Source organism: Onychomys torridus, chromosome 19 (assembly GCF_903995425.1).
Source record: "Onychomys torridus chromosome 19, mOncTor1.1, whole genome shotgun sequence".
NCBI classification, from domain to species: Eukaryota; Metazoa; Chordata; class Mammalia; order Rodentia; family Cricetidae; genus Onychomys; species Onychomys torridus.
Window position 1 is genome coordinate 43427486 of NC_050461.1, and position 27691 is coordinate 43455176.

At 38.5% G+C, this 27691-nt stretch overlaps 1 protein-coding gene across 1 annotated transcript in view; it reads left to right on the forward strand.

Annotated features, from left to right (window-relative positions):
- Positions 1-27691, forward strand: part of Adgb (androglobin) — a 136334-nt gene that overhangs the window by 87353 nt on the left and 21290 nt on the right. Inside the window, exons 22-29 of the mRNA XM_036169025.1 lie at positions 1836-1929; positions 4482-4616; positions 5163-5316; positions 9399-9586; positions 14971-15155; positions 15797-15996; positions 19773-19884; positions 20699-20728. Of these exons, the coding sequence (XP_036024918.1) occupies positions 1836-1929; positions 4482-4616; positions 5163-5316; positions 9399-9586; positions 14971-15155; positions 15797-15996; positions 19773-19884; positions 20699-20728 (1098 nt within the window). The remainder of the gene's footprint in view (positions 1-1835; positions 1930-4481; positions 4617-5162; positions 5317-9398; positions 9587-14970; positions 15156-15796; positions 15997-19772; positions 19885-20698; positions 20729-27691) is intronic.

The window sequence follows — 27691 nt, forward strand, 5'->3', positions numbered from 1 at the left end:
AGAGTGAAAAGTCAAGATACCCAAGGTTTTTAAAACGTAAAGTAAGTAGTTTATGCTAGAAAATACTAAAATGTAGCTATAATGTTGCATTCACATAGTTCCAGCACTCAGAAGGATGAGGGCAAAAGATTGTTAGTGTTAGTTTGAGGCTGACCTGGGGTATCATATCAAGTAATAAAGAAAGAAGGAAGAAAGGGAAGGAGGAAAGGATGGAGGGAGAGAGGGAGGGAAGAGGGAAGAATGAAGGAGGGAAGGAGGGAAAGGAGAAAGAAAGAACAAGCTAGAGATAGAAATAAATTATTACTTGAGTTTCATGTTTTTCTTCATTAGAAAACAAACACATTCATCAAACTCATTGTATGGTAAAATGTTTTGGTTCTCTCTGTGTAGCTCTGTAGCCCAGGCTGGCCTTGAACTCACAGAGATCCACCTGCCTCTGCCTCCTGAGTGCTGGGATTAAAGGTGTGCGCCACCACTGCCCAGTTTGTTTGGTTCTCTCTCTGAGTAGTAACTAGCATATTCATATGATGATTTTGGTTCTATGAGTAGTAACTATTACATTTATATGGTGTTTGGTGTTTTTTTTTTTTTCCTTTGTGGGAACTGTGAAAAAAATGTAGTCAATTTTAAAATGTAGTTCTTTCACTCTGCTCATATTCATTGAATGAATCTCAGGGGTAGTATACCCAGGATGACAACAATTTTAGAGAAGCTGGCCAAACCAATGAAGCTTTGGCTCCATTACAGGCACACAGCAGATAAGCAGAGATGCTGTGGTTCCCATTTCAGAATCTGAAGAACAGGAAAGAAACTCAAGCAAGACAATAAGAAAAATCTGAGAGTGCCTATTTCTGACACGTTGACTCTAAGATATTTATTCAGACTAGCATTTCCCCTGCAGGTCCATCTACTGTGAAGCCATTTGTTGACAGTGCTATAGACTGAGGTTCATGACATCCATTCAGGTGTATTCTTTATTATAATTAGGTGGTTGGTTTTTTCTGAGCTAAGGATTTCTGCATGAGTGTTTGGTGTGACAAAAGATCTCCTTATGCAAACCATTTCATGAGTTTCTTAAAGAATATCCAGGAACCCAAATGTCTGCAGGTTAAAGATGAGAGGAAGTGGTTGAATACTGTGAGCAGTGCTCTCATCTAAACACTTATAACCCTATAGTTTAAGCATGCTTTTACTGCTTACAAAACTGGAAAGCCTGGAGACATCTTACTTGTGGATTATGTGGGATTATGCAAACACCATGACCAGCAGAGTGTCAAGACACAAGAGGCAAGAAGGAAGTCTGGTTCAGCCTGGTAGTTTATTTTAGGCATGCTTAAGCACAGCACAATTTGTAAAAAAATGTTTCCTGGTGATAATTAACTCAATCCCATGTACACAGCAAAGCTTAAGACATAACTACATCAAAACTCTTATAAAGTAAAGTGACATTTTCCATAAAGATAGGTTCTGCAGATTAACTAAGGAAGACAGGCTCAAGAGAAACAAGCTCATGATAGGACCTGGGGTAGCTGATGTGGCCTGGCCAGACAGAATAGTATAGAGGTTACTAGATTATTAACCACATTGGTTCACAGCCTTCTGGCTGAAAAACAGGTTATATATCTTTTTTTTTGAAGAGACAGTCCTGTATGTTTAACATTCCTGGTTTCTCTAGTGCTTATCTATAAGCATAAAGACCTACATGCCTCCTACAGGGGATTTCAAAGTCTTTACCTTCAAAATGAAAACTGTGCACAAGAACATTGTTCAGATATCTTATGGATTTAATGTTTATTATTGCTATTATTATTATTGTTGTTGTTGTTGTTGTTTAGAAACAAAGGAAAATGCCAGCGTTGCAGATGCACTTCAAAAAATTTGGGCGGTATTAGAGATAAATATGGAGCAGTATGCACTTTCTCTCCTAAGGTAAAGAACACCTCTAGGCCTCTTGTAGCTAAAGAATACTTCTAGATTTCCAGTAAAGAACTGTTCTATCTGGCCATAATGGCCTCTGTCCCAGATAGTACCTGTGAAAAACATTCAAGATTCCTGGTGCTTTTAAAGCTAGCTCTAGACTCAGGTACCTCACCAACTCCCACCCTGTTGTGGAAGATGCTACAGGCTTCCCTGCAGGGGACAAGCAGATATGGTTTATTTCAGTCAGTTGTATGAGCCAGAAAACATAGAGGAAGAAAATTCTACTATTATACTCTTGTTTGTGATCTTAGTTCTTCATCAATGAATTGTCCACACCCCTTGCTCACATTAACTTCACAAGCTCCCTTCCAATTTCTAGTCTCTCTCTGGACCCTTCAGTGGCCCCAACCTAGTTGACAACTGTTTTGCCTACTTCCACTTCCCCAGCTTTAGAGCTTAACCATCCAGCCTCATTTCCTATTTATGAGCATTAATTATTCCCTTTCTTAGGAATTACATTCTCCTTCAGTTAAAATCGTCAGACAACTTCAAGTGCCTTTGGAAGCTGTTGTTCACTACTGACCCGAGTGTGCTTCTCTCCCTTGGTACCAGTTGCCACAACTTACACACCACCTCTTTGACCTCAACTGGGCAACCATTGGTATCTGATATTATTGCTGCCTGGGAGGCCAGCCCCCAGCAGTGCAGGGCTCAAAGGGAAATCCACAGAGTTGGCACATACTAGACTTTTTCATCTGAGGGGCTTAGGGAAAAAGACACATACTCTCTTGATGGTTTCCTTCATTCCTTTTCTTTATTTTTCTTTTGCATTCTCTATTCTTTATTTTCCTGTTGATTTTCTTCTCTCATTCTTGATGTTTTCCTTCTAACTCTATCTTTATTCTTGATGTTTCCCTTCTAGTTCCTTCTAACTCTGTCATTCTTAATGTTTTCCTTCTAACTCTCTCATTCTTGATGTTTTTCTTCTAGTACATTTTAACACTCTTGTTCTTGATGTTTTCCTTCTAGTCCATTTTAACTCTTTTTTTTTTTTTAAATTCTTTTTCTTATAGCTTTTGTACCCCAGCAAAATCTTTCAGGCAATATAAAAATTACAATGTGTTTACATTCTGTTTTTCAAGTGAATGATCACAATGAATACAAAACAAACAGTAAAAAACTGCATGTTTTGCATATCCCTTACATCATTAAATGTTTTATGTATTACAGGTGAAAAACAAATTATCTCAAGAACTCATATACATACCCAAGCAACTTGTTATAGATTAACCGTGTAGGCAAGCAAGGTATTTTTCTGAGTCAGGTCTTTTACTACAAGTTTTGTATTTACAAAGAAAGAGCCAATTACTTTTTACTTAACTTGAAAGGTAATCTTTTTGTTTGTTTGTTTGGTTGGTTTTGTTTTTCGAGACAGGGTTTTTCCGTGTAGTTTTTGGTGTCTGTTCTGGATCTCGCTGTGTAGACCAGGCTGGCCTTGAATTCATAGAGAACTGCCTGCCTCTAACTCCCGAGTGCTGGGATTAAAGGTGTGTACTACTGCCGCCCTGTGAAAGGTAATCTTATAAAGGGTCATAAACCTTAACTTTTATATATGGAAAAGAATTAGTCAGCTCTACTTTAAATCTTTGTAGTGCATCAGATGTTTCTTATATAAGGAGATCGAAGGCAAAAATGGGCACAAGAAATTAAACACCATCTTTGGTCATCAACCAATCCTAGCAAGAGAAGCACTTCAGCTAGTCATAATTGGGCTGCTTTGTTCTTGTTCCCTGACTTTAAAGAGTTCTGAATTCAACTATGTGCCTTTCTAAACTTTAGATTATCTTCTTGGGTTTTTCACCTCAAAGCTGTTTGACAAAAATATCTTAGTCTAACTTTAAGTTATTTTCAAAGCTTTGTTTCAGCTTTGATGCACTCTGAAACTCATGAACACCTCTCACAACATTAAGGTTAGAAGAATTTTAACTAGCTGGGCTACTGGGACTCAATTATTTTCCTTAATCATTAACCTAAGTCACAGTCTATACAGCTCCTCAATAGAAACTCATGTGTTCTAGCTGTGTGACACTTCCTTGTTTTATTTTTTTTATAATCAAAACTCTATTTAAACTAGCATTATTATTATCATCAATTAGACAGTACAGCTTAAGAAGGAATCATCTTCATAACAATCCACAGGTACAAAAACCCAGTAGAAGGGAATATTTCCTTGAGAAAAACAGACTACATTACAGGCAGTGGGGATCTCCTCACACCCATTCACACGTGCCAGATACCAGAGAAAGATGGCAGCAGCAAGCGTGTAAAGGCACAGCAGAAGCAGAAGCTGCTCTGGAGTCTGTGGTCTCAGGGCTTTGCCGATCTGAGCTTCACCCATCAAGGAGTTGCCTCTTGGTGGGCTGACACCCTGGAGTCAATTGCTCCTCTGACATGGCTACTGACATAATATTTTGCTGTTTTAAAGGCTACTTCTCTTCTGTAAAAGGAGTTTATTTTAAAAGTGCTTTGTCATTGATACTCAGTTACTTTTCTATTTCTAGACTAATGTTTAAAAGCAAGTGTAGGTCTATGGAGTCTTACCCATGCTATCAAGATGAAGAAACAAAAGTTGCCTTTGCTGACTACACGGTGAACTATGCAGACCAGCCACCGAATTCTTGGTTTATAGTATTCAGGCAAGTGGTGCATGCAGTGTTCTGACATGCAGTGTCCAGAGTGAAAGTATGGTTTGCCATAAATGTATCACCCTCTAGACTGCTTTCATATTTGTCTAAAACTTTTCCATACAGATCCATAACATTTTCTAAACATATGATGGGATGTCAGAAAATTTTTATCAATAGTCCTTCCATCAAAATATAAAAATGTAAACAATTTATAGATTTTTTTCAGTGAATATATTAACATAATAAATCAGTCTGTTTCCAATATAGGTAGATAGCATTTATTTCCAAGCAATAGTATATCTGGTACAAGTCATGACTGTCGTATAGCATTTATTTCCAAGCAATAGTATATCTGGTACAAGTCATGACTGTTGTACAAAATGGGAATTTGCATTTGTACATCAAAATGGCACTAATAATAGATTGAAATGGAAAAGATATGCAAGCCTTTTAGTTACTTGCAATTTGAAGGTTTCACAAGGATTCTTTGGGTTTAAATTCTATTTCAAGCATTAAGAGTCACACTAAGAAAGGCTTTTGTTTTTGTAATTCTAGAGAAACATTTTTGGTTCCTCAAGATATGATCTTACTCCCCAAAGTATACACTACACTCCCGGTCTGCATGCTGCATGTTGTTAACAATGATACAATGGAGCAAGTGCCGAAGGTGTTTCAGAAAGTGGTGCCTTACCTTTACTCCAAGAACAAGGTAGGTGCAGAATATATCCCCAGATGTTCAAACAGCAGTGAATAGGAGCCCAGAAGCAAGTGCAGCAGCTGAGCTTGCAATCTACCTAGGAGGAGAGTTTTAGTGAATGCTGCAGCACACTTCACACCCCAGAAAGAACATATTGTACATGCCTGTTGGTTTTAAAATAGAAGCAGATCCCAGGAGTCCATTTGGTCCTGTAAAGAAACAGGCCAGGCTTTTCTCTACTCCACACATAGCCTTTCTTCTGCTCTTATGCATGAGGGGACTGAGATCATGTTTCCAGCCCCTACCCTCAGCTTCCAAGGTAGTATGACTTTATCAAGCCAAGAAGCACTGTAAGGTGCCTGCTGAATGGACGAGAGACCCTGGCCTTCCATCAGATGTTTCCTCTATGGTTATTTTAATCTCTTCCTCATGCTTCCAATCACATTCCCCATTAGGGAATCATGACAAGTATAGTGGACGGGGTCTGCAAACCAAGAGAGTTGCTTTTGCTCCCAACTTCTGTTCTTTAGTCCTGTGGTTGATCATTTTCCCTCTGGATTATGGTTGTACTTTTCTTTTGAGGTTCATTTCAGCCTACAATATCATGCATTATTTTATGTAAATTAGACCTGTCTGATGAATATATAATGAATATTGACTTCATAAGGATGAAGAATAGATATAAAAGTATTAATTCAATAAGAGACTGAACAGCTCTTTGAACTACTTTTTAGATTTGAGGAAACATTTTCTTTTAAACAAGAAAAATAAAATTTCTTTTTATAATTTTAAGACAAGGCTCTGCTGTGTAGCACTGGGTGTCCTGGAACTCACCATGTAGATCAGGCTGGTCTCAAGTTCCCAGAGATCTGCCTGCCTCAGCCTCCTGAGTGCTAAGATTAAAGGCGTGCGCTAACACACCCAGCTAAAATTCTTGATTAAACAACTTAATCCTACTGATTATTTATATATGTATGTATACATATGCATAGTGATATTTTAAAAATTGCTTTTAATGAATTTATTAGTGCTCATTATAATTTTTAAAACTCATGTTTAGTAAACTCAATTTATCTCATGAAAAAATAATAAAGTTTTCTTGATTTGGGCGTCAGATTTTATAAATTGGAAGATAGTATCAAATTATACCTAGTACTTTTTTAAAAAATTTATTTATTATGTATACAGTGTTCTGTCTGCACATATCCCTGCAGGCCAGAAGAGGGCACCAGATTTCATTACAGACGGTTGTGAGCCACCATGTGGTTGCTGGGAATCGAACTCAGGACCTTTGGAAGAGTAAGCAGTGCTCTTAACCTCTGAGCCATCTCTCCAGCCCTGAACCTAGTACTTTTAATTATTTTTACCTCATATTAAATCAGACAAATATCAAATATGTAGTTTATGGAGTAATCTGATAAACAAATATTTTATATGGAAGTCATTTGTATTTGATATTATGTCCTGAATCATAATTCAAAAAATTCATATTATTAAAGCCAATGAATCAGGTTTTTTTTTAATCTGTATTTACCATATCATTTTGACTTACGGCCATTATGTTTACCACTTGCTGAAATGATATTCCTATTTCCTTTATTTCAGTAACACTTTTCATTTTCCACACATCAAACATGCCTTTATGAACTGAATTTAACCCACTGTGTTTCTTCCTGCTCTATATTCTCCTTCATGGCCTAACAAATGACATTTCATCAAAAATTCTAGGAATGTAAAATTTCCCTTGCCTGTGAATGCTACCTTCCACAGCAGAATGTCTGGAACTAAGTCCAATGGTAGAAAAGATTGCAGGTCCTTCCGTAACAAATTTGTTTGTACAAATTTTTGCATTGTCATTTATCAGACTTAACTTAGACTTATGTTTAAACAGAAACAATTCAATTTGTTATCACAAATATTAAGAAAGCTCAAGAGCAAGGAAATGGTTTTGTCTAGGGCAGTGGTTCTCAACCTTCCTAATGCTTCAACACTTCAATACAGTTCCTTATGTTGTGGTGATCCCCAAATATAACATTATTTTCACTGCTGCTTCATAACTGAATTTTGCTACTGTTATGAATTGTAATGTAAATATCTATGTTTTCAGTAGTCTCAGGCAACCCCTGCAAAAGGGTTGTTCAACCCCACTGGTCTCAAGGCAGAGTCTAGAAAAATCATAGATGCCATCAAAATCTGGAGATGATTTCTCTTTCACCAAAGAAGTTATATTAATATTAGTCATTGATACTTAATTTAGGAAGGGACATTTAAAAAATACTAAATTCACAGGTTGTGTGTGTGTGTATGTATAGTTTTGAGTTTCTTCTTTGTGTTTGTTTTTGTGTTTTATCATGGCTGGCTCTCTAAACTAAGGTTAAATCACATGGATTTTTCTCAAGGATGCCAGTTGAGTCAAAATGTAGAAGCACATTCCATTTCCATTTAACTATTATTTCACATTACAAATTCAAATTGTATGCAACACTCCCATCCCTCTCTCATGTCTCTCCTGCCCTCTAGATCTATCTAACTTTTAGGAAGAGAAATGGGAAGGCTGTGCAAGAGAAACTGACATGTGTGAACAGAGAATTAGCTTTCCATGGCGCCTGTTTTTTTTTTCTTTTTCTTTTTCTTTTCTTTCCTTTTTTTTGAGACAGGGTTTCTCTGTGTAGCTTGAGCCTTTCCTGGAACTCGCTTTGTAGACCAGGCTGGCCTTGAACTCACAGAGAGCCACCTGCCTCTGCCTCCTGAGTGCTGGGATTACAGGCGTACACCACCACTGCCTGGCCTTGTTTTCTTTTCTTTTAGTATGGCTTGTCATCTCTTCACGATTCTCAGTCTTTAAATATGCTTGATAATTATTTACGTCCCAGGTAGAATGTGGCACTGAATGTTACCTCAGAACAAAGCTGATGCAAAGAAAACTATTGCTTAAATCTTTGCTCTGTGGTCTTTATTAACACCGTGGGACCTGACAAGCGTGTCAACTTATGTGTAGCCATATCTCCAGAAAGGAAAAATATATAATGCTTCCCAACTGTACTGCATCATAGAAACACTTTTCATAAAATGTATTGGGTCAATATTTCAGAAAATTCATCTTGGAAGACACTACTGTAAATTTAAGCCCGTGTCATTTTTTTACTAGGTATTTCTTCCTTTCTTTCTTTTTTTTCTGAGACAGGGTTTCTCTTTATAACAGCCTTAGCTGTCCTGGAACTCGCTCTGTAGACCAGGCTGGCCTCAAACTCACAGAGATCCGCCTGCCTCTGCCTCCCGAGTGCTGGGATTAAAGGCGGGCACCACCACCACACAGCCTACAAGGCATTGCTATCCTTCTGTCTTTACCACTAAATAATTTGCTCTGGCATTAATGAACCATCTTGATGTGATATCCCAGAGATGGTTTCCAGAGACAGGTAATCATCTTTACCTATACAGAGGATGTCTAAGGCTAATGCAAAGAGAAATGAAAATGTAGCCCTGGGTGCTACCCAACTTGGTTACCTGACTGGAGCCCTCTTCAAGAGACATCCTGCCCCAAATGAAATTCAACAAGCTTTGTTACTATTTACTAGTACGTTAGTTAGATGATCTAATGAAGTTCTTCTTCCTTATGAAGTCATTTTGGCCTGTAGAAATCTGTTTTGTTCCTTTGAGTTTTCACAAGGCATCCTCTGATGTTTGATAAGGACTCTTATTGGAATGAGGCTTGCAAATGTATATGCTCCTTCAATTAAACTAACAGTTGCATCCCTACTAAGGTCATAATTCCTCAAAGATGGAACAGTGGGATTTAGGTCACTGACTTGTGAGATTTTTCAGAGTTTATCTTTTTACAGCACTGAAGATCTAACCTAGGGGGTGCACACAAGCTAAGCAAGCATCCTACCACTTGGATACATCCTCAGCCCTAAGCTGATTATTTCTAAGGATTTTAAACATAACGTTAATGGCTTGATGGTTCTTAGGAGATCTTGGACCTATCAGGAGCATATTTATTATGATAGCAAATGTATTTCCATGTGTGGACCACATATTTGAGAGCCTCATGGCAATGTGAATCCTATGTGTGTGCTTGCCTTCTCTTTTAGAAGGGCTACACATTTGTGGCTGAAGCATATACTGGGGACAACTACGTGTCAGGCGCACGGTGGAAACTGAGGCTCATTGGCTCTTACAACCCACTTCCATTTCTTTCCCGAGATGTTCCATGCAACAACTTCACCATAAAGGAAATCAGAGACTACTACATTCCTAATGACAGGAAAATCATGTTCAGGTACAAGTATAGAACAGACGGGTAAAGATGTCCTTAAAATATTTTTATTAAAATGAATTCATACTTCTGAGTGCATTAAATTTTAATTTCTGTAAATTCATGGAAATAACTAATTAACGCTAGCATGGCCAAATGGATGATCAAACCTGTACAGTTTCAAATAATGCTAATACCCTTTCTTAGGGTTTATCACTGAAGATTCTTTCTGGTCTCCTACGGCTATTTGGCTTTCTCCTTGCTCTGCCCTATCTTTGACTACTCTCTGGTTGGGGCAGGGAGGGGGGGTGCACATGTGGTAGGGGAGGGGCATCCTTGTTTGTCACTCCAGCCTTCTTTTCATGCTCACCTCTTCATTCCCCTTGAATTGGCCTACTACTAATCCTGCTTCCTTTCATTAATTGTGTCTGTGGATTCTAATTCTGACGTACTGCAGCTTTGGTGTGTGTCTCCCCCTCTCTTCTCAATGCTCCGGCACAACTTCAGGGGCTCCATTAGGTTTGTTACATAAAGTTGTTGTTTTTGGAATCTAGGACTCTATTTGTTTTAAGACATTGCACGGTCACTCTCCCTTCTTAATTTATGTGTCTATCTTTACTGCTAACATATATATTTGGTCCAGATGCCATTCCTGTGGTTAACATCTTATGTAATGTGTATGTATTTTAGCCAATTATCTGTTCCTCAGCTTCTATGAGAATTAATGTTTTTTGACTTAGTTTTATTGAAAGTTGATTCTTCTCTCATATAATGTATCTAACCACAGGTTCCCCTCCCTCTAATCCTCTGAGTACCCCTTCCCAACTCTCTTCTCCCCCAGATGCATCACCTCTGTTTCTTCAGTAAAGAGAAGGCCTCCAAGAGATGACAGTCAAACTAACTGAAGGCCAGACACATGTCCTTTCCACGTGGGAACTAGCACAGTGCCCAGTGCATTGTTGGCCCGCATTAAATATTTTCTCTTTTTAATAGAAAATGTTCTTCCCCCTGAATTTAGAAAACACATTAAATATATGTGTCATTTGTAATCAGACAACCAACAAACAGCCCTTGTTGGCACTTTGTTTTTGTTTCGTATATCATTTCTTTCTGGTCATAGTTTACCACTTTTAAAATCACGACAGTGAGAACTTTGTGGTTCTGAAATTTCATATAGTGTTATGTAATGGTCATTTATCAATAACGTCAAGATGTCTTTAGCTGTTTTATGACTTCCAGGAGTCACTCATGTGAATACTTAGTCATTTACTTGGTTTAATGCTATTCCTTATTGTTAAACTCACAATGGACATGATCTATGGTGCCCAGTTAAAAAAAATACCCTATTATTTTATTATATTGAAGAGATATTTTAAAGGCACTGTACATTGGTTAGTTGGTTTTCAGAGGGAAAAATTAAGTCTTATTGATGAAATTTGACAGATAATAATACTCTGCCTGATTTTCCCCAATAATTCTTTTTTTTTTTCCGAGACAGGGTTTCTTTGTGAAACAGTCCTGGCTGTCCTGGAACTTACTCTGTAGCTCAGGCTAGCCTGGAACTCACAGAGATCTGCCTGCCTCTGCCTCCTGAGTGCTGCGATTAAAGGCCTGTGCCACCACTGCCCGGCTTATAATTCTTATTCAATACAAAAACTTTCCTCCTTAAAAATTGCAAAAAAAAAAAAAAAATTAAATCAAAACTGAATAAGCAACAACACTCAAACACAAAACTATGTACATAGTATAAACCCTAAGCTCATATTTAAGCTTTATACATGAACATATTCTAATTCAATTAATTTAAGTTTTATACATGAACCTAGGTAAAGACATAAAGAACATTCTGCATGAAAGCAGACTAAAATGAGGATTTGCCTATGAATTTGTCTTCCTGTAACATATTTTCAACACTGCCTATAAGAAAGAAAACAAGAAAAAAGGAAAGCAAAAATTAAAAGTGGAATGATGAATTTGTTGACTAGTGTGACAAGTTTACTGGTTTGACTACTTTGTTTACCAGGAGCCATGGAGCCATATTGAGGCCATTTACGGACTAAGGAGCAGTATTTAACCTAGAACTATGGTAGTCCTGGAAGCTGGTCTTCAAGGTGTGGAACAGAGCATTGAGGAAGGTGGGAGGAGGCTGCTTGAGGAATGCAAAATGCTTGGCATTTTCTGGGAAGGAGAACATTTCTTTGCAACGTGCATTTCTAGGACACAAAAGGGAGTGACCAGGACAGAGAGATCCCTCCACAGAACCTCCTCTGGAATGCTCTCCTAACACAGAACAGAAAGATTTAAAGCATTTTAAGGAAATTGACATTATCAAAGTTGTGTGAAAAAATATGTCTATAATATAGCTGAGTGGAAGTGGTGTATGCCTTTAATCCCAGCACTCGGGAGGCAGAGGCAGGCAGATTTCCAAGTTCTAGGTCAGCACAGGCAGGGCAACACAGAGAGACCTTGTCTTGAAAAACAAAACAAAACAAAAATGTCTATAATACATGAATTGAAAAAATCAATATAATTTCTAAGATAAAAGGTACATTATCATGAAATTCTATTTAATTAATCAAGATGTGAAATATGGAACATATTAACTCAGACAGCTCTGAGATGTTGAATGGAGTGAAGGGAATAGGCCCAAAACCAGAGGAACCATTAGAGAGTTGTGAGGTAGCTGAGGTAGTGAGATCGGCAACTGGAAGCATGGCAGTCCATAGGCCTGCCACTGCTGCCCTGTCAGGGTCATGACAGAACACTGACTGACCGACCATCAAAAATGCCTCATTTCACAGTCTAAAGTCAAGTTGTTACCAGGGTAGGTGTCTCCAGAGCACTCTGGAAAGAATCTCTTTCATGACTTCCTCTTGGCATTCTGTGGTTTGCTGACATTCTTTGGCTTGTGGGATCATCACCCAAATCTCTGTTTTCACCTTTATACAGTGTTTCATTGTGTGATTGTTTCTAAAATCTGCCCTGCTATTCTAAGACCACTAACCATTTTGATTTGGCCTCATCCTTTAACTTTTCTTTATGATGAAAAACCATCTCTATATAAGATGACCTTGTGAGGTCTCTAACATGAATTCTGTAGGACAAAGAGATACAGTTCAACCAATCAGAAAGAGGGGCATGAATTGGGAGATAGAATATTTTATTTTTTTCCTGAAAAGAGTTCTTTTTTATTAAGAAACTTTTTATTCATTTTACATACCAACCACAGATTCCCCTCTCATCTCTCCTTCCACTCCCCCCCCCCCCCCCACCTGGAGCCTACCCCCCGCCCATCCCCCATCCCCTCCTCCAAAAAGGTAAGGCCTCCCATGTGGAGTCAGCAAAGCCTGATACATTCGTTAGAGGCAGGTTGAAGCCCCTCCTCCTGCATCAAGGCTGTGCAAGGTGTTCCACCATAGGTAGTGGGCTCCAAAAAGAGATAGAATATTTTAAAATGACATAAAATTGACAGCCTCCTCTGATTGGGATAACCTCAGGAAATGTCTAACTGATGTCATTTACTTCAGGTGAGGACACAGGGCAGAAGCTAATTTGCAAAGTGGTCAGAAGGAAGAGTTCTTGCTTGTAAATATTAGTAACAGTCACATGATCCTAGAGAGACAGTTGTTGAGCTAGAGGCTTCCATTTAGGACCTTTGATTCCATTTGAGCTCATGGAGACCCTGGGAAACTGTAGGATGAATGTTGTTTCCAATCTATGAATGAGAGCACAGCATTGCTTCTCTGATGTGTGTGGGATACCAATGGCAGAGGTGCTAGAGAAAGCAGATCCGAAGAGAAGGGACAGTGTGAAGTTGTTTTGCTCAGAGGCAACCAGTGTCTACAAACAAGACTTGGAGGGTCCCTTCAACCCTGACAGACTCTTTCAAGAGCTCAGAAGATCAGACTAAAAGTTTCCATGTGGGAGGTACACATGCTTGGAATCCTGGCGAGTAGAAACCAAGACTCTGGGTCAGTGCTGAACGAGTGAGTGGGAGATGAATTGGTGAGAAGAGCCAAAGGGGAGGACTCCAGAGAAGGGTCCATGGAAGGGAAGGCAGGACACTCTGGAGTGTCACTCTGGAGTGCACAGTGATGGATATTGCTGCTTTGCTGCTTGTTTTATTTTCATCCGCTTAGAAAAAAAGAAAGCCTACCAGGTCTTGGGCATTTGTGAAGAATTACTAGAGAGAGAAAACAGCAAAAATACAAAACAAGGGCCAGAAAGATAGCACAGAGGGTAAAATGCTTGCCACACAATGTGAAACCCTGGCAACCTGAGTTCCATCCCAAGAATTCATGTAAAGGTGGAAAGAGAGAATCAAATAACACACACACACACACACACACACACACACACACACACACACACACACACACACACTGTAATAATGCTTTTAAAGTTAAAACAAAAACAAAACAAAAAAACAAAAACAAAAAATAAAACCTTACAACTCTGTCCTGGAAGGAAGGAAAGTATGGCTTGAGTGTCTTTTCCTACTCTTTCTTACTGAAGCTTTCCAACTTGTGCATCAAAGGGTGAGTATGGGGGTGCACTTGCTGGTCATTTGCCCACTTGACATAACTGAATCATCTGGAAAGATGAAACCTCAAATTGAGAAAATGCCATCGGAGTGGCATGTAGGCAAGTTTCTTGGGCATTTTCTTAATTAGTGATTGATGTGGGAAGGCCCAGCCCTCAGTAGACAGTCCTACCCCTGAGCAGGTGGTTCTGGGGTATTTAAAAAGACAGCCTGAGCAAGCCAAGAGGAGCAAGCCAGTAAGCAGCACTCCTTCATGGTTTCTGCCTCAAGTTCCTGCCCTGACTGCCCTTCATGATGGACTGAAAACTGTAAGGTGAATGAAATGCTTTTCTCCCCAAGTTGCGTTTGGTCATTGTGTTTCTCATGGCAATGTAGGATAAACTCTGATGGGCATGGGGGGCACTGAGAATACTATTGGCTTCTCTGGGTTTTTCCACCCCCCCTCCCATCAGAGCAAAGTAATATTGAGGGTGAAACTTGAAAAGGTCTGCTTCTATGAGCTGTTCTTTTTCTTCTGTAAAGTGGTGTGACTATGTGACATGTAGTGCTGGTCACATGACTGTTAAGGATGGTGGCTTTTAGATCTATCCTGTTTCATAAGTAGCTTCCTGTTGTACTTAACAAAAAGGTACATTTCCTACTTGGAGTTTTCTAATAATGGCAACATGCTACTATTTTTCTTGACTGTGTCATTTGGAGCTCCTTTGTCAAAGTCTGTAGTCACTTGAACATTTTAGCGTGTTCGTGGGCCTTACAAAGCTGCTTTACTTTCAGATGATCAAATGAGAACATCACACCATTTCCTTTATCAACTTGAGGAGAGACCAGTGTGCTTGCTCCTAAAGCTAAACTTTTCTCACTATAGGTACTCCGTCAAAGTGACCGTGGCACAGTGCATCACAATACAGGTCCGCACGTCCAAGCCTGACGCCTTCATCAAGCTGCAGGTGCTGGAAAGTGAGGAGATCATGGCGAGCGCCACAGGCAAAGGGCAAGCCATTATCCCTGCCTTCTACTTCCTGGGGAGTGAACGAGCATTGAGCTCCCAGTGTAAGTACCTGCCTAGAGTGTGGACTGCATTCGTGAGTGGATGCTTGTGTTGCTGTGGCATTTAAAATGTTTAATTTAAAATGGAAACCAAAACTTCACACTTGACAAACACTGTACTTGACTCCAATGATGCCAATGTATTATTTGTCTAATTAGGCTCCAAAAACTGATAGATTGGTTATGACTCTCCTTTAAAGAAAACTTTGAGAAAATTTATTTTTCAGACATGAGTACGTTTTTATTTTTAAGATTTATGTATGTCTATGAGTGTTGGCCTACATGTATGAATGGCACCATGTGCATGCCTGGTCCCACAGAGGCCAGAAGAAGGATTTGGACCTCCTGAACTGGAGCCACTGGTGGTTTTAAGGTACCAGGTGGATGCTGGGAACTAAACCAGGATCTTCATCGGGAGCAGCATGTGGTCTTAACTAATGCATCTCCTCTCCAGCCCCTCATGGACGTTCCTAATAAATAACTCTTCAGACCAGAAAATTTGAAAGGATCCAGTGGGTTCTTTTAATCTTCTAAAAATATGCATGCCCTTTTAAGTACACTATATTCTAGAAGTGTATATGTAGGCTATAATCAGTAATACCTATGCACACCAAATATGCTAACATAATAGTTCTCCTTTTTAGCTAGCAAGCAAATCCTCTTATCTCATACTTCACCTAAGAAAGAACCAGAAGTGATGACTAAGAAAAAAACCGGCCCACCGAGTCAGAAGTCCTTCAAGGGCAGACCTGGAATGGTGGCAGCAGAGGCAGGTCTGCCTCTGCTGGAAGAAGAAGTTATGAATGTACCCCTTATAGAAGAAAATTGTAGCACACCACAACAGGTACATCACCTGGGGGGAAAGAACTATTTGGGGCTAGGAAGATGGCTCAGTGGGTAAAATGTGTGTAACTCCAGGCTGGGAGATCAAGAGAAGAAGATCCTAGAGTCAGTTAGTTTAGACAAATTGGAAAGTTCTGGATTCAGTGAGAGACTCTGTCTCAAAAAATAAGACAGAGAGCAACTGTAAAAGGAACCCAAACCTGACTTTGGTCTCCCTGTGTACATGCACAGACAAGTACACCTGCATACACATGTGCACAGGCACACAGAGTGAACCAATAAATGTAAACAACAACAACAACAACAAAACTGAGAAGAACCTATCACCACCTGCATACACATGTCACACAGAGTGAACCAAAAAATGTAAAAAAAAAAAAAAAAAAAAAAAAAAAAAAAACAGGGAAGAATCTATCACCACCTGCATACACATGTGCACAGGCACACAGAGTGAACCAATAAACAAACAAACAAACAAACAAAAAACAGGGAAGAACCTATCACAGGATGTAAACAGGGACTGGGACATAACTGTGATGATGTTCAAGGTCACACTATTTAGAAATCATTACAGACAAATCTAAAAATAAAAAGAAGACTGAATCAAGTAGCTGTGGCTTTAACTAACATGGAGACACCCACCTGCTCAACTAAGAAGAAATTCGAAAAGCTATTAGAACGGTGTAGAGAGCAGGTGAGTCAGTAACCCAATTGAAATGTTCAATGCATGCCTCCTGGAAACCAGTGTTGCTGAGGAGCAACCTAAGCCATTTTGGGGATTTGAAATTTCAAATGACAGTGTCTTTGTCTTGGCATACTCAGGCTATTTTATTGCTCCCTATGTGTGTGTGTCTGTGAGCACTCATGTGTGTGAATATGGGGACATATGTGTCAAAGCATACCACAGCAAGCCAGAAGACAACCTCTGGTCAAAGTCCTTGCCTTCTGTCTTATTTGTAGCAGGATCTCTTTGTGGTTTGCTACTGTGCAAACTCAGCTTAGCTGGCCCAGATTCTAGGGGTTCTCCTGCCTCCAGCTTCTATCTTGCCACAGGAGTGCTGGGATTACAGACACAGCTACCACACCTAGCTTTAGAGGGGTTCTTGAAATTTGAACTCAGGTCTGCACACTTTCAGGAGAAGGTCTTAATTCACTCAGCCGTCTCCCCCCTCCACTCAGGATATTTTGAAAGGCTGGTTTGGGGCTGGAGAGATAACTTGGGGATTTGCAATGTTCATTGCTCTTGCAAAGGACCTAAGTTTGGTTCCCAGCACCCATGTAGGGTGGTTCACCACCAGCTACAACTCCAGCTCCAGAGACTGAATACGCTCTGGCTCCTCAGGCCACCTGCACTCATGTACACACATGTGTAAAGCTAAAGTAATTATTTTTTAAAGATAGATACTTTGTGATTAAAAAAAACTAATTAGCACTTCAATAAAAGCCAAAGTGCCTAAAGATATGTGGTATTAGCAGAAAGCAATAGCAAATACATTAATAATTAATAGTTTAAAAGCCCATAAATGTGAAAACATGATAAAATATGTTAAATAATATTTTAGTTAAAAGGAATATCAACTGAGAATTGATGAAACATAGAACTCAATGAGTTTTTAATAAAAACTCAACAAATTATGCTTTGTCTACAACATTAATATATATTTAGTGAAATAACTGACTTTGATTAATCAGCTAGGTGTGAATAATCTGAAACATGTGAGCTGAGCTACTTCATTAAAAGTTAGAAACTGGAAAGCTAAATAATTACTTATTGAAAAAAGAGACAAGGTTCTGGGAATGATGGGGAAAGAAAATCAATGAAATGTGCAAACAAAACCCCCTCAGAATGAATTATCCACAGTTTTGGATTTTATGGTTCTAAGGTATGCTACTCATAAGTCCAAGAGAAATACAGAAGGCATGAATTTGTAAACACAAGAAAATGGGATGGGATTTCAAGGCCATTGAGTAGTGTGGACAAGTCTGTTCTTGCAGAATTAGACACTCGGGCCAGGGGAGAAGTGAGGGACTGGTGGGGAGTGAGAAAAGAGTTTGGCAAAACTCATTTGTAAGAAGATAATACTCTGAGGAAAGAGATAAAGCAAAAAAAAAATTGCAATTATAATACCTTCAACGTTTTCCCTTGCTAAATGTTACATGGCCTGGTTGTTTATGTTCAGTCTGCTTTCTCATAGAACCCAGGACCACCAGCCCAGCGGTGGTGCCACCCATAGTAGAATGGGCCCTCCTCCCACATCAATCACTAATTGAGAAAATACACTACAGGCTTGCCTGTAGCTCGATTTTATGGAAGAATTTTATTAATTGAGTTTCCCATATCTCAGATAATTCTAGCCCTTTGCCAAGTTTGAAGAGACCTGTGCACTGTGGGTTGCTACCCTCTGGAATCCGAATTAGGCACACACCATACCCAAACACCAATTTCTAAGCACAAATCAAACACAAGGAGATCCTTTATTAAGCAAGGCACAGAGACAAGATGCCTGAGTCTGAATCCTGAATCCAGCAGAAACAACAGCAAATAGTGTTTCAAGTGTTAATTTTAAGAGAGAAAAGGGGGAGTTCTGTCTTAGAATGAGCTGGGATGTGTTGGTAAGTTCCGATTGGGTATTTTAATTAGGTTAGTCAAAATTTTGTATTTTTATTGCTGGACCTTGGTGTTTCAATAGTTGTGCCTTGAGGTTCAGTCTCTGGAATGAGTCAGTAGCCAAATAAGGGAATGGACCTTGGGGACTAGCTTTAGGAATATAATTTAATGGTTTAGCGAAGTCGAGAGGGGTGAAAAGCAAAGCATGTTGGTACCATGTTTGCCATGCTTGGACCTGCTAGAGCCCTTTAAAGTTAGCATAAAACTAGTGATAATAAAAAGAAATACTGATTTTTTTTTTAAGTATAGAGGTGAAACTATTAGTCAAAGGAGAAAAGGTAACCTATTAGAGGCTAGGAAACTTGCTTGTCACTGCTAACACTATAATAAAGGTGGACTCAAGGTGTGCTACAGATTTAAGTGGGAAATTTAATCCATAAAAGTAATAACAGACACAGATGATGCAGGAAACTGGTTTTATGACTTAAATGTAAAGAAAAGAGAATCCTAAAAGCCAATCACTTTGAAAAGATACTCACCCTCTGAAATAATATAAGGAAGTATGAAAATATGACAGAAATGAGATTTTACTTTATGCCCATTGCACAGGTGGAAACTAGGAACTTAGATGACAGAGGCAGTGAATGGGATGGAGAATGCCAAATGCATTTTAACTGAGTGTTAGAGGCTGTCTCAGTTACTGCTGTACTGCTGTGAAGAGGCACCATGACCAAGGCAGCCTATAAAAGAAAGCATTTAATTGGGGGCTCACTTACTTTCAGAGTGTGAGTCTATGACCATCATGGTGGGGAGCATGGCAAGAGGTGGCATGGTACTGGAGCAGTGGGTGAGAGCTAACATCTTATCTGCAAGTTGGAGGCAGAGACCAGGTCCCTCAAGGACAGACCTCCTCCAACAAGCAGCACTTCCTACCCTTTCCAAAACAGTTCTACTGACTTGGCACCAAAGCATTCAAACATATGAGCCTATGGGGGCCATTCTTATTCAAACCACCACAGGGAGTTCTGGGAAACATGTTATCATTTAATTAACCTGTGATTGTGTAATTCATAAAATGACACATTATAAGCTTGATCTAATACGTCTTTCAGTGCATGTACTGCATGGATTGCTTTCCTTGTCCTGACTCACTGCCTTCCCTTTCACAGTGCTACAAGTATATCATACAATGCTTGGTATTGTTTAACAGCTGGCCTCTTACTGAAACTCAGATGACATTTGTTCAAGCACTAAAAGACTTAGAGAAAAGTGATATCAAAGGTATGTCACCCTAAATACTTAATAATATTTATTTTATTTTATGGGTATGGGTGTTTCCCTGCATGTATATAAGTATACCATGTGCATGTCCAATGCCTGTAGAGGTCTAAAGAGGGCACTGGATCTCCTGAAACTGAAGTTAAACAGATGATTATGAGTCTCCATGTGGGTGCTGGGAACAGAACCTTGGTCTTCTGCAACAGCAATTGGTGTTCTTAATACTGAGCTGTTTCTCCAGCCACACTTTAAATATTACTCATTCCTCTTGTATCTTACGTGCTGAACAGTAAATGGATCACACAGTTATAAAATGTTATTGCTCAAGTCTGTGGTCTCTCACATTTTCTGTCATACTGTGTTTATGTTTTAATATTTTTACTATGTAATTTAAGAAAAATAAAACATTTCATCATTGAATACTTGTATGTTCATATGTTCATGTTTCGTCTACTAAGCAAAACTCATGCACCTCAGCTGGGCAGTATTAGCAGCACACCTTTAATCTCAGCACTTGGGAGGCAGAGGCAGGTGGGTCTATGTGAGTACGAAACCAGCCTGGTCTACCTAGTGAGTTCCAGGACAGGCTCCAAAGGTAGACAGAGAAACCCTGTTTCAAAAAAACCAAACCAAACTAAACCAAACAAAACCCAACAAAAAACAAAAACAAAAACAAAAACGTCTTATGTACCAATTAGACTTGTGAACCTTTAAAGAAATATATAGACAACTTTTATGTTTATAAAATTATATTACCCATAGTTAGGAAAGAGTAACAATAAATATAGATTCTAAAGATACACATCTTTAATTTCAGCACTCAGGAGGCAGAGACAAGCGGATCTCGGTGAGTTCAAGGCCACTGTGGTCTCCTTAACTGCAGGTATCTAGGGTTATATAGTGAAACACTGTCTCAAAAATATGTTATACTAAAGATTTATATGCAAATAAAATATTCACAATTGCATACATAAGTAGAAACAATAGAGAAACAGTATAATACTGTGTATGCTTCTGTGTTCAGAAAAGTCTTTGCCTGCCTGGCTTCCTAGTTTGTCTTCCTTCCTTCCTTCCTTCCTTCCTTCCTTCCTTCCTTCCTTCCTTCCTTCCTTCCTTTCTCTCTCTCTCTCTCTCTCTCTTTCTTTCTCTATTTCCTTCTTTCTTTCCTTTCTTTCTGTTCTTCAGGGATAGTTCATAGTGTCAATAGATATTAAATTATAACCCTGGAAGCTTAGAATATATAGTAGAGCAAAGAAAAAGACCCAAGCCCTCTTGTTTGCCTATGTGGTCTATTCCATGAGTTGCCTATGTCTCCTTAGACTTATTTTCATATTATAATCATTTATTATATCTGTCTTGATATAACAAAATAGTCATGCTACTGTTGCTCAATCAATTCCAAATACATAGCACAAAACAGGGACCACATTACCTAAGAAGAGCTCACAAGAACTACAATGGTGGAGAAGTAGGTTGGTGAAGCAAACAGGCCAGGCACATGCAAGACTCTGGGTTCAATCTCAGAGGGGGGAAGAGGGGAGGAAATGTGGGAGGAAGAGAGAAGGGGAAGGGAGGAGAGATGGTGAGAGAGAGAGGGAGGGGAAGAGGTGGAGGAGAGGAGGGAAGAGAGAGAGAGAGAGGAGGGAAGAAAGAAAGAGAAATATCAATGACCTGATTAAAATCATGTGGGAATCTAGCCAACAGGAAAAAAAATGTGCATCTAAACACTGCCTAATGAGATTTCAAGACTACTCAATGATCAAAGAAGAAATTGGTATGCACACATGTTAGGCTATCCAGGGTAAGACAGCATCACACAGTTCAGAATTTCATTTAATTTAAATCCAGTGTGCAAAGTGTGAAATTAACAGTGTGACTTAAGCCTCTAAAATGAAAGTTCTCCTTAGAAGAGGAGATGCAGCACTGTAGCTAAACTCTACTGAAGAAGCTGAACAGAAGCAACTTGCGATCTGTAAGGCCCATAGGACTCCTGTCTCAGGAGACTCTCAGGAAGACACAGGCAGCATGTGGGAGTTCTCATCTCCTAGTAGCATTTAAAAAATGGTATCAGCATTATTTTATATTACAAAGGAATCATAATATGTATTCCTTTGTGGTGCCACATTTGCCAATTTTATGTTTGGATGAGCAATTGCTAACATTAAACCATGCCTTGCGTTGAATAACCTATTTATTGATTTATTTATTGAATAGCCTATATACTAAGAGGTTGTTACTATTTGTGTTTTAAAATACAGACTTACAACTACACTTTATTTTTTAGTGTGTATGAGCTTATAGGAATGGAAAGCAGCAACCTGTGGGAGTTGGTTCTGTGTTGGATCACTATGGGTCCTTGAGATCAAACTCAGAGCATCAGGTTTGGCATCAAAGCTCCTTCACCCACTGAGCCCTTAAATGTGGATGTTTAGGTGGTCAGTTTGATTAAATTAAAACATCAAATTAATTAAATTAACACATTAAGTTAATACATCAACTGATGTGTAAATCTAATCAATCTTAACAATAAAAACCAGGAGTCAGATATTGGAGTAAAAACCTGAAAGATCAGAGAAGCAGAGGAACAGCTACCAGTGACTTTCTACATCTTCTGTTCCTCTGACCAAAAGGGTGGAGATCCTGTTTCAACCCCACTTTACCATTTCCTTTCCTTCTCTCTACAGTCTTCCAAACAAAAATGGTTGGCTAGTGGCTAGCTCCATCCTCTGACTCCAAACAAGCTTTATTTATCAGAACACAAAATATCACACAACATTTCTCCCTTTTTGTCTAAATGAAAAGCAAAGGTATCAACTAACATAGTAAAAAACATATACAGTGAGTACAATAACTATATACACATATATATATAGGAAATAATTATGTTAACAATGTCTAGTCCATTAGCATTTGACAAATTCAGAGAAAATACTTCATTATCTATCCTATCTTGGTGAAACCAAAGTGTTGTACCTAATTCACTTTCTATCCTAACTTGTATTACCAACCCCAAACTATCTTTTTATGTCTCTCAACTTTATACAATTTATACTTCTTTGGTGAGTTTTTTTGTGAATTTGTCAACAAGGAAAACTATAACTATCTAGTCTTCAGCGCCATCAGAGACCTGAGAAGGATGTAATATTACCTGAGTAAACAGGAAGTGCAGAGCAAACAGCTTCCAAAACTAAGAAATGACAGAAACAGCTGGATGCCTGGACAGTTACCAAAGGTTTCTCTAACATTAAGGCCTAGAATATCTGACAGACTTTTCTGAGAAGCAGGATTTTTGAAGGGCTGTCCCACCTTGTTCTGGCAAGTTTCTGGGGTTATTTTCTTTTGTGTCCTGCTTGTCCAATTTGGACAGCATACAGTCAGCAGTCAAGGCAAGGGCACTTTCTTTGCCCACATGGCTAGCTTTTGCCACAAAGAAAACAAACTCCATATGGAGTTTCTTCAATACCCATCATCCTCTCTGAAGTCCATTGGTGCTGCCAGGAACAGACATGTCTCATTGTCATAAAAAAAGGACCTACATTATTAAAACATCTTAAATGCTATGTTCTGTAGATCTCTTAAGTGTTTGAAGACCACCTGCCTATCTAAAAATATCTCTATTTAACCTTGAAAACATACCTAATATGACTACAAGTTTGATTATAATATGTAGCTAACTACTAACCTGTATTTCTTTATTATCCTAAATAGTTTGAAATAATAACTTCCAAGGACTAGAAATTTACATCATATTGTTAAATGAGCCATATAGGTACAATATCTTGAACAAAAGTGGAAACATATTTACAGTGGCCCTTAAATTTGTTTCAAGCTGCAAAAATATCTTAAGCAAGAGTGGAAGCATATACAGTATAACAAAAATAATCTCAAATTTGTATCAGTGGAGTACTACTCAGCAGTAAAAAACAATGACATTGTGAGATTTGCAGGCAAATGGAGGGAACTAGAGAATATCATCCTGAGTGAAGTAATCCAGACTCAGAGGGATAGACATGGTATGCACTCACTCATAAGTGGATACTAGATGCAGTGCAAAGGATAACCAGACTACAACCCACATCTCCAGAGAAGCTAACTAACAAGGAGGACCCAAAGAGGAACACATGGGTCAGCCTGGGAAGGACAAATAGATGAGATATCCATCAATATATAAAAATCCATATCAATGTAAAATATTTAAGACTAGTAGTTGCTTTTTGGTTTAAAAGTAGATTCAATAATCTACTCTTTTATCCTATTATTTCTAGGATAAATGTTTCTTTACAGAACAAGATCCCTGAATCTAATCTCCTTTGTTCAGCAGTTTTTCTTGACAGTTACCAATAACAACTTGTAATGAACCCCCCTAAATCATGACAAATATCTATAACCCATTGAACAACCAAAAACCACCCACCTTCCTCTTGGGAATGTAGGAATCATGTTCTTAAAATTACTTCCTGCTGTCTGGGGTGACGGCATCTTTAGGGGACCCTGAAAATAAATGGGGTAATGGTCAAGTCAGGGGAGAGCTATTTGTATCACTTGTTGTCCGGTTTCTGTGTGATGGGAAAGCGCAGGGCTTGTCTCAAGTCCTGGCTAGAGTAGTCTGTGAGGCTGGACCATCTCAGCCAGCCACCTTGAAATTGTCCTGGGCAGTTTGTAGTCCAAAGGCAATCTTTGGGTGGCATTTTTCAGGTTAGTTGTGTTACCACAGAGTCCCAGTGGATTATTGTGGGGCCCCATCCTCCTTTCGGAGACTTCAAAGGTCACTGTTAGGCATGGTCATGGTTCACTACAGAAAACTTAAATATTTTAAATGTCATATTTATCAGATTTCAAAGAGGTTAAAGGACCATAATTTGTTATGTACATCCATAGTACAAAAACTTAATTCCTAGTTATCTGATAGATACTCAGACCCAAAATTATGTACAGGAAGCTAGATGAAGCCTTTTTCTTGAATTAGTATTCTGTATGACCATTAATATCTTGACAAAAAGTTTAATATATATACTAATTTTATAAATTTTGGATAATATTTGTACCTTAAGAAAAGTTTTAACAGTGTCAAAATAAAACTAAAGGATTATGACATTAGTAGCAATAGAATGGCCCCTTAATTTTGCTTTATCTTCTGTCCCATATCAGGTGGCTCTTCTGACATGAGACTGAGATTTTGGATTTGCCTTTTAATGAGCATGCTTGGGTTTAGAGAAGGAGAGAGCCATGCTCCAATGCCAAAACCAGCTTTAATTTTTAATTGAACTAGGGTACAAAAAGATCATTTGCATTATGCATCTGTAGAGAACAGCAGAAACAAACATTTGGGAAGATTTGTGAAATTTTATCTTGTTGTAAATGTGATATACCAATAGGCCAATTTACTCTTTTTCTTGGGACATTTTCTCTTGATAACTTGTCCTTTTTCTTCAGATGTCTCCTCCGCAGTGAGTTTGCTTCTTTTTGTTCTAGAGCTTTTGGGTGTGCTGTTAAGTCACTATTGTGAGATTTCTCCACATTCTTTATGTAGGCACATAGTGCTATAAACTTTCCTCTTAGCACTGCTTTCATAGTGTCTCATAAGTTTGGGTATACTGTGCATTCATTTTTATTGAATTGTAGGAAGATTTTAATTTCTTCCTTGACCCAGTGATGATTCAGTTGAGCATTGTTCAATTTCCATGAGTTTGTAGGCTCTCTACAATTTGTGTTGTTATTGAATTCTAACCTTAAAACCATGACAATTTGTTAGGATACAGGGGGTTATTCTAAATTTTTGTATATGTTGAAATTTGCTTTGTTACCAGGTATGTAGTCAACTTTAGAGAATTTTCAGTGAGGTACTGAGAAGAGGTATATTCTTTTTTGTTTGGGTGACATGTTCTGTAGATGTCTGTTATGTCCATTTGAGTCATAACATCTGTTAATTCCCTTATTTCTCTGTTAAGTTTCTGTCTAGCATACCTGTCCAGTGGTGAGAGTGAGGTGTTGAAGTCTCCTATTATTGGTGTGTGGGGTCTGATGTGTGATTTAAGCTTTAGTAATGTTTCTTTTGCAAATGTGGGTGCCCTTAAACTTGGGGCATAGATATTAAAAATTGATACTTCATCTTGATGGATTTTTTTCCTATGATGAATATGAAATGTCCTTCTTAATCTCCTTTGATTGATTTTAGTTTGAAGTCTATTTTGTCATATATTAGGATAGCTACACTAGCTTGTTTCTTAGGTCCATTTGATTGGAAAAATATTTTCCCAACATTTTACTCTGAGGTAATGTGTCTTTGAGGTTAAGGTGTGTTTCTTGTATACAGCAGAAAGGTGGGTCCTGTTTTTGTACTCATTCTGTTAACCTATGTCTTTTTATAGGAAAATTGAGTCCGTTAATATTAATGACCAATGATTGTTAATTCCCGTTATTTTTGGTTTTGCTAGTAGTGGTTGGTGATAATGTGTATGTGCATTGTCTTTCTTTAGGATTTGCTGATGTGAAGTTATCTATTGGCTGTGTTTTCTTGGGTACAGCTAACTTCCTCAGGTTGGAGTTTTCCTTCTAGTACTTTCTGTATGGTTGGATTTATGGATAGGTATTGCTTAAATCTGGTTTTCTCGTGGGCTATATATTGTTTTCTTGGTCTATGGTGATTGAAAGTTTTGCTGCATATAGTAGTCTGGGCAGGCATCCATAGTCTCTTACTGTCTGTAGAACATATGTCTAAGATCTTCTGGCATTCAGAGTCTCCACTGAGAAGTCGGGTGTAATTCTGATTGATCTGTCTTTATATGTTACTTGACCTTTCCCTTTGCAGCTCTTAATATTCTGTCTTATTCTGTATGCTTAGTGTTTTGATTATTATGTGGCAAGGGGACTGTTTATTGGCCAGTCTATTTGGTGTTCTGCAAGCTTCTTGTACCTTTATAGGTATTTCTTTCTTTAGGTTGGGAAAGTTTTCTTTTATGATTTTGTTGAATATATTTTCTGTGCCTTTGAGCTGGAATTCTTCTCCATCTTTTATCCATATTATTCTTAGGTTTGGTATTTTCATGGTGTCCCAGATTTTCTGGATGTTTTGTGCTAAGAATTAGTTGGGTTTAACATTTTCTTTGACTGATGAATCTATTTCCTCTACTATATCTTCAAGGCCTGAGATTCCCTATTTCTTCTCATGTGTATTGTATGTTATGCTTACATCTTTAGTTCTTGTTTTTTTTTACCCAGATTTTTCATTTCCAGAATTCTCTTGATTTGTGTTTTCTTTATTGGCTTTATTTCAGTTTTCAAGTCTTGAACTGTTTCCTTCACCAGTTTGATGTTTTTTGTTCCCCCCCCCCCCTTGGTTTTCTTTAAGGGATTTGTTGATTTTTTCCAATTTTTTGTTTGTCTTGTCCTCCACTTCTTTAAGGGAATTTTTCATATCCTCTTTAATGGCATCTATTATCTTTATAAAATTATTTTGAAGGTCACTTTCTACTGTTTAATCTGCATTGGGATGATCACATCTTACTGTTATAGAACCACTAGTTTCTGGTGGTAGCATATTTCTTTTTATGTTGTTGAGTGTACTCTTACACTGCCAACTGCTTATTTTTTCCTTTGATTGGTGTAGGTGGAGATTGTATCTCTAGGGGTCACTTTCCCTCCAATTATTATAGGTGGGGCCTGTGGCTCTTGGGGTCTCTGAGTCTCCAGGGGTCACTGAGGCTTCAGAGGATGGATGGGGAGAAGAATGCTTTCTGTCTACTTGATGAGGGCTCTTCCTCACAGTGACTGTTTTTTATAATACCTATTAATAATTTTCACAGAAACGCAT